The 7,392-nt window shown below is 38.8% G+C and overlaps 1 protein-coding gene across 1 annotated transcript; it reads right to left on the reverse strand.

Moving 5' to 3' along the window:
• Positions 1-118: 118 nt before the first annotated feature.
• On the reverse strand, positions 119-6,783 carry LOC141295931 (uncharacterized). The gene is made up of 5 exons (XM_073827216.1): positions 6,700-6,783; positions 5,193-5,253; positions 4,756-4,867; positions 4,515-4,648; positions 119-4,432 (listed from the first exon to the last, which is right to left on the reverse strand). The coding sequence occupies exons 2-5, from the start codon at positions 5,196-5,198 to the stop codon at positions 641-643; spliced, it is 4,044 nt and encodes a 1,347-aa protein (XP_073683317.1). The 5' UTR covers positions 5,199-5,253; positions 6,700-6,783; the 3' UTR covers positions 119-640.
• Positions 6,784-7,392: the final 609 nt, after the last annotated feature.

Consider the following 7,392-nt stretch of genomic DNA (forward strand, 5'->3'; position numbering starts at 1 on the left):
ATATTTGCATTGCTTAGACGTCACTGGGGAATAACTGAACAAATCATTGTAGAGGGTTTACAGGTTTAAGGCATAATCAAAACTGGAGTGAGTGTTCAAATAAATTATGCATGCAATGTTCATATCATAAACTTTATTAAAGTATTTTGAGAGATTTTTGCCCTTACAAATATAGAAGGTACATGCTTCATGAAACAGAAAGACACATTTATTTAATAGATATAAGAAGTGGACTTGATTGTTTTATTTTTTCCAATTTGCAATACTGACAAATATATATGTATATAATTGGAATGTAAATACGTGTAAACAAAAGACTATATATTAGATATTACTACATAAAAATCTGACAAAATAGACAGAATTACAGATTCACCATATTTTCCTTCACAGCAATGTTAAAGAAGATACAATCATTGCACATTAAAAGAGAACTTTATACAATTATGTATTTAACTGAATATAAAAATAATTACATCTCTGTCAAATTCTGTTATGCTTCTCTGTCAATACTCTACCCATTTTGAAAGTAAACAGTTGGATGTGATTTTTTTTTTTTTACATATTATTTTACATACGCATTAACTATATGCAGTGGATGTGGAAATAGACTACCATAGCTCCTGGTTTTATTTAAAGTTTAATCTGTTGGCAAACCAAGCATGTTGTTCAAGCTGAGGCTAAGCTTGGCATCATTTTCATCACTAGCTGTATCCACTACCGGATAGTCCTTATCAGCATCGGGCTTTGTGACTTTAAATGTCCCTCTGTTCACTCTTGTAGGGCTGCCTGATTCTGAAGATATGTTGATATCTGGGCTCGTGCTACGTGCATTAGACAACCTCAGCCTTTCACGGATATCTACAAAACTAGTTTGTCCATTGACCCCAGCAGATGGAGAAGAAGCTTTAAGATTTGTCTTGATTGACGAGACTGAGACAACTTGGTCAGTAGTTGTTTTCGTAGGGTCAGTATTGAGGTCAACCGCTCCACTGAGTTCTTGTAGGATATTGTCAATGTTGCTCTCAGGCAGGCGGTGAGACTTGAACAATGGTATATTTTTGGGGAGTTTAATTTCTGGGGTGGTACCATCTACTTCTGGTGCTTTAATGTTTATATCCCCATCCTTTGAGTCAGTAGACCTTCGCCATTTGAAAGGCCATTTTGCCTTACGTTTGGAGCCCTCAACTTCAGCATCTACATCAACCCCAGCATTTGGTAGACTCAAATCAACAACAGGAGTACCAACCCCAGGTGCAGATAAATTCAGATCTGGTCCGCTTACATCAGCACCAATGTCGACATCAGGAGATTTGACTTTTGGACTAGTCAGGTTGAACTTTTTAAGTGTTGGGAATTTCACATTTCCTTTGGGAGCTTTGAGGTCAACATCTGATGTAGGGACATCTACATCAACCCCAGCATTGGGAAGACTCAGATCAACATCAGGACTACCAATTCTGGGTGCAGATAGATTCAGATCTGGTCCACTTACATCAGCATCAAAATCAACATCTGGAGATTTGACTTTTGGACTAGTCAGGTTGAACTTTTTAAGTGTTGGGAATTTCACATTTCCTTTGGGAGCTTTGAGGTCAACATCTGATGTAGGGACATCTACATCAACCCCAGCATTGGGAAGACTCAGATCAACATCAGGACTACCAATTCTGGGTGCAGATAGATTCAGATCTGGTCCACTTACATCAGCACCAATGTCAACATCAGGAGATTTGACTTTTGGACTAGTCAGGTGGAACTTTTTGAGTCCTGGGAATTTCATCTTTCCTTTGGGAGCATTGATGTCAATGTCTGCTGTAGGGGCATCTACATCAAGCCCAGCTTTTGGTAGACTCATATCAAGATCAGGAGTACCAACCCCAGGTGCAGATAGATTCAGATCTGGTCCATTTACATCAGCATCAAAATCAACATCTGGAGATTTGACTTTTGGACCAGACAAGTGAAACTTTTTGAATGTTGGGAATTTCACCTTTCCTTTCGGAGCATTTATGTCAACATCTGCTGTGGGTAAATCTGCATCAACCCCAGCTTTTGGTAGACTCAGATTAACATTAGGAGTATCAACCTTAGGTGCAGATAGGCTCAGATCTGGTCCATTTACATCAGCATCAAAGTCAACATCTGGAGATTTGACTTTTGGACCACCCAAGTGAAACTTTTTGAGTGTTGGGAATTTCACCTTTCCTTTAGGAGCATTGATGTCAACATCTGCTTTGGGAAGGTTTATATCAGCATCTGCATCAACTGTTGGAGCTGAGAGGCTGAGATCAGGAGCTTCTGCATTTAAGTCAATCTCAGGTGTCTTTACTTTTGGTTTCTTAAATGTAATCGGTTTCAGCTTTGCAGACGGAGCCTCTAAGTCTGGGGACTTGATATCTACATTGGGATCATTGAACTCAGCTTTTGGTAAGGTTGCATTTATGTCAGGCACACTGACCTCAGCTTTGGGAAGATTTAGGTCAACTCTAGGTGCATTTAATCCTCCTTCCAGTTTGGGAACTGAGAGATCTAGATCTGCGTTAGCATCCAGCTCAGGCCCTTTAACCTTTGGCCCAGACAAATTCAGTTTTGGCAAATTGAAATGTGGCATCCTAAATTTTCCTGATGGTGCATTAATGTCAACATCTGGGACTTTAAGGCTAGCATCAGGTCCTTTAAGCTCTGCTTTTGGCAAGTCTAGGTCTACATCTGGGGTGGAGAGATTAATATTTGGTGACTTTAGATTTCCCCCAATGTTTGCAGTTGGAGCATTTAAGTTGGCTTTTGGCAAACCAACGTCTAAAGAGGGAGCAGAAATGCCACCGTCAACTTTAGGTGTAGAAACACTAAGATTGGGTGCTTTGACATCTACATTAGGTGCTTTGAGTTCTGCTGTGGGCATCTTCACATCTAGATCAGGTTCATCTAGTTTTGGTGTTTTAACCCGAGGTCCAGAAAGACCAAATTTAGGCATCTTAAAGTTAGGTAGCTTGGCTTTGCCAGAGGGGGTATCAATGTCAATGTCTGGGGCTTCAATGTCTACATTTGGACTTTTGATATTAGCATTTGGCAAGTTCGCATCCACATCTGGAGCACTAAATTTGCCATCCACTTTGGGTGCTGAAAGATTGAGATTTGGAGCTTTCAGGTCTAGGTCCGGTCCATGGAGATCTGCCTGTCCATTGAGGTCTACATCTGGACCTTTCATTTTTGACCCAGATAGATTTATTTTAGGCAGTTTAAGATGAGGCTTCTTTAACTTTGCAGATGGAGCATCTATGTCAATATCTGGAGTTGTCAAATCAGCACTTGGAGTTTTCATATCTAGATTTGGTGCAGAGAGGTTGAGGTTTGGTGCCTTGACATCAAGATTCGGTCCATCTAGTTCAGCTTTTGGCAGATTAATATCCACCCCAGGAGCTGACATGTCCAAGTCTGGTGCGTGTACCCCTGCATTTAGATCTGGAGTTTTCAGCTTTGATTTATGTAGGTTTAGCTTTGGCATTTTAATAGTTGGCATCTTGTGCTTTGAAGACGGAGCACGGATGTCTACATCAGGTGCTTTTACATCGACATCTGCATTTGGGATGCTGATATCTCCATCTATCTTTGGTGCTGAGAGATTTAAATTAGGTGTTGAGACATCAGCATCTAAGTCAACCTCTGGTGCTTTAACCTTGTGCCCAAATGTGGGTTTCTTTAATGTTGGGAACCTTATTTTGCCAGAGGGGGCATTTAGATCTACATCTGGACCTTCAAGATTGCCTCTTGGCAGATCAAAGTCAACATCTGGTGCATCTGCATTTAATTTTGGGGCAGAAAGATTTGCATCAACACTCGCCTTTGGTAATTTCGCTTTTGTAGTTTTTCCTTTCCATTTAGGAAATTTTATCTTGCCAGAGGGAGCGTCGATGTTTGCTTTTGGTGTTTCGATGTCCAGGTTTGGAGCACTGAGCTCAGTTTTCGGCAAGGTCATGTCTATATCAGGGGTTTCTCCATTAATCTTTGGAGCTGACAGATTCAGATTGGGGGTTTTTAAATCAGCGTTTATGTCTGGGGTGGATAAATTCACATCACCATCAACCCTTGGTTTTTTAGCATGTAGATTAAAGTTGGGCATTTTGAACTTGGGCGTTTTGGTCTTCAGTTCAGGCTTGTCCACATTAACAGAAACATCTTGGGTGTTAAGTTTAGGGGTAGAGAGACTGACATCAGGTGCTTCTAATGTACCATCCAGACCTGCTCCTTCGAGATTTGGTGCAGACATGCCAAAATTTGGCCTTCTGAACCCTGAGTAGCTGAAGTTAGGTGTGGCACCCTCAATCTTTGGCATTTCTGCATTTACTGTTGGGGATGAGATGCCACCCTTAAGGCTTGGGGCGTTTATCTGTCCATTCAGCCCACTGTTCATTCGAAGATCACCAAGAGACTATAAAGAAAGATGAGATGAAGACATTATAAGACCTATTTAGTATCAGTTTTTTCTTTCATTAAACTACAAGGATGCTTACCAGTCCTGCTTTCAGATCCTTTGCTGTTTTAAGTTCAAGGTTCTTATCATAGGGCTCAAGAAATTTGATCAGTTTCAGAGCTTCATCTTTACTGAGGTGGTCCAGATGAATGGTTGCAGCAACAAGCTTATCTTCTACAAGAGACAAAGAGAGTATAAGGTATGTTACAGAATCCATTGTTTTCATAAGTTTGCTCATTGTATGATTGAGGCAAAATATAGGAAACAATTGAGTTCTTTACCTTCCTTCAGGTTAATTGCTGGATCTGTGCTTCCTGTGACCGCGACTGCTCCTTTTTCTGTACCCTCCAGAGTTACTCTCTCTGAGAGGGCATGAATCATAGTTTCTCCATTCTGCACATGAATAAGGTGACTTATTATCATACATTAGTTTTGTTTCTAATCTCATAAATACATATTAAAATTGCAAAAGTAAAAATTATATACAATGCCATGCCAAGGATGTAATCAGAGATATAATGAATGTGTGAAATTCAATTGAAGGTGCTGTAAACTATTGTTAGCCATGTTGAAACTTCAAGCTGACTTTGAGACAGACACACCCTGTCTTCTGATGGGCTAAACAAATCTGACTACATCTAGCAAGATTTTCTACGCACCATTTTGTTACAAAAATGACAAAGTCTTTAAATTGTTATTTTGGGGAGAGGATACCAACCATCATGTCTTCACTTCTTTAAATACAACTGACATGTCATGAATACCGGTTTTCAGGAGATCTGTCAAAACATAAAAGAACAAGACTTGCAGTATTTTTTTAAAGGAAATGACTGATCTAAAGCCATTCAACCAAGCATTTTTTATATATATTTTAGGAACAAACAAAGGAAGTACAATGACTAATTGTAATTTAAATATAAGGCTCTCTTTAGATATCAGAACAAGAGAAACCCCTGTTGATTCAAAACAAAGCTGTTACAAGCAATCATCATGTCATCTTTACTCCATAAAAGTGCTTGAGTGTATGGTTACATCATTGCTTCCTTTTTAAACTCTTCCCACACCCCTTTAGACACTTGTTACATCCATATTGCATCATTTTAGTAGTCGTGCACGTTGAGGAATAAAGATAATCTAAGCACCATTGCGTTACATGTTTTTAAAAGATGAATTGATTGATAGCATTGTTTTTTTTTAATTAAAGATGAATTATTTAAATATTAACTAAACAACAAATAACAAACGTTGCGTGTTAAAGAAGGGAAAGAGGAAGTTACAGGACAAAGTCAGGAACCACCTCCAGTTTTTGCAATCGGGTGTAATGCAGTAAATGACATGTTCACTAGTTCTCATAGTGAGAAGGTGTTTGTTAAAAAGTGAAGTAAATAATAATGAAAGAAACTATTCCATCCTGTTTGCAATCCTATACCAGAGACAAAATAGAAGCATGGGCTGTGGTTGGTATGACATCTTCCGAGATATATTTTTATATTTTATAATTTTCAAAGCACAGCTTCTACATGGCCAGGTATAGAAGTCATAAAGCACTAGTCCTCAATAACTTGGTATTCTGTCTCTGTTACATTGCAAATGTGTGGTTTGTGTCAGGAATGTTTTAGGAATGGATGGACTGTGGAGAATGAGGAGAACCAGTTTGTTCAGATGAAAGAAAGATGCCAGGTCACTCTCTCTCTCTCTTGCCTTTTTTCTACTATATCTGTCTTTTGTTTTTCTGTTTCGTCTCTAAAGGACATCATTCAGACTGAGATTTAAAGGGTCAGGTGGTCTTGAGAATTTAGTTAAGATTTCACGCATGGTCAGGATCAGAACAATATAATTACTTTGCTCAGATTTTAATCAGCAGCGGGAATCGTCTAATGTTTCAGCTTCACCTACCACCACAGCAGTTTCCCAACGACTTATTTTGCTTCTAAAATAATCTGATGCTAAAACAAATAAGCAAAAAAACATTGCTATCGTAAGTCGTAAATATTTTTTTGAAATCTCAATAGACTCGCATTTAACAACAACCAGAGCAAAGAACACAGGAAACACAAACATTAAAGAAGCTGCGTTAGCAACAGAACTTTTTTAGGCATAAGTCACGTCAGACGTACATTTTCCAAGTAACTGAATTTATCAGTTCTCATCAGAAGATGCAGGATGATAAATTAAACTATGATGTACGAATATGAACACTGGACATAGAAGAGTGAGTCACTTACCCAATGTTGTTCATGTGAGTGTATCTCTAGTCGCTGATGTTGACACCTCTAAACTCCAGGTGAGTATGACTGTCATCCTCTCTGTCATGGGGTTTCTGTCAGATAAATGCATGTGAAGCAACCGAACAGGTTCTACAGCACCAGCATGACAACTACACATACACACACACATAACAACACACCGAAACTACAGATACAGAGAGTTTGAAAGTGATCGAAAATTTAATTTGTGGGATAATGCAGTTACATGAATTATGATGGCGTTTTTTCATTATTTGTATGTTTTCTACATCACAGTGGAAATGGGTTTCAATACAGAAATGCCACAGCAACAGCAATTCGATCAAACAGTCCCTAAAACATTTTCAAATCCAAAATGGAAAGCTTTCGTTCATTGATTTTCACATTTTCACATTATTGCATGTAAACAAGGCTGAGCTTAACTATGTTTTAGTCAAGAATGTGGCCAAATATTTAATATTTGTGAGGGCCAAAGGTCAAATTGTGTGGGAGCGCTTTACCTTGAATGTCTATGATAGCTACAGCCGTGATTTCAGTAACATCCTTGAGAAAATTGTCCTATGTGGAAAAACTAAAGTTTGTTTTGTCAACAGTGAAATATTGCAAGACTGTTGTGTTTGTAAGGGTTTGGCCTTCTGTTTTGTGCCACACACCCTTATGTTCTTTCTGAAA

Source organism: Garra rufa, chromosome 21, assembly GCF_049309525.1.
Source record: "Garra rufa chromosome 21, GarRuf1.0, whole genome shotgun sequence".
NCBI lineage: Eukaryota > Metazoa > Chordata > Actinopteri > Cypriniformes > Cyprinidae > Garra > Garra rufa.

Excerpts from the sequence above, each read along its gene's own strand:
- LOC141295931 (XM_073827216.1), bottom strand. Across the intron at positions 4,649-4,755 it reads AGCAATTAACCTGAAGGAAG|AAGATAAGCTTGTTGCTGCA; the intron begins GTAAAGAACTCA and ends TGTCTCTTGTAG. Across the intron at positions 4,433-4,514 it reads AGGATCTGAAAGCAGGACTG|TCTCTTGGTGATCTTCGAAT; the intron begins GTAAGCATCCTT and ends CTTTCTTTATAG.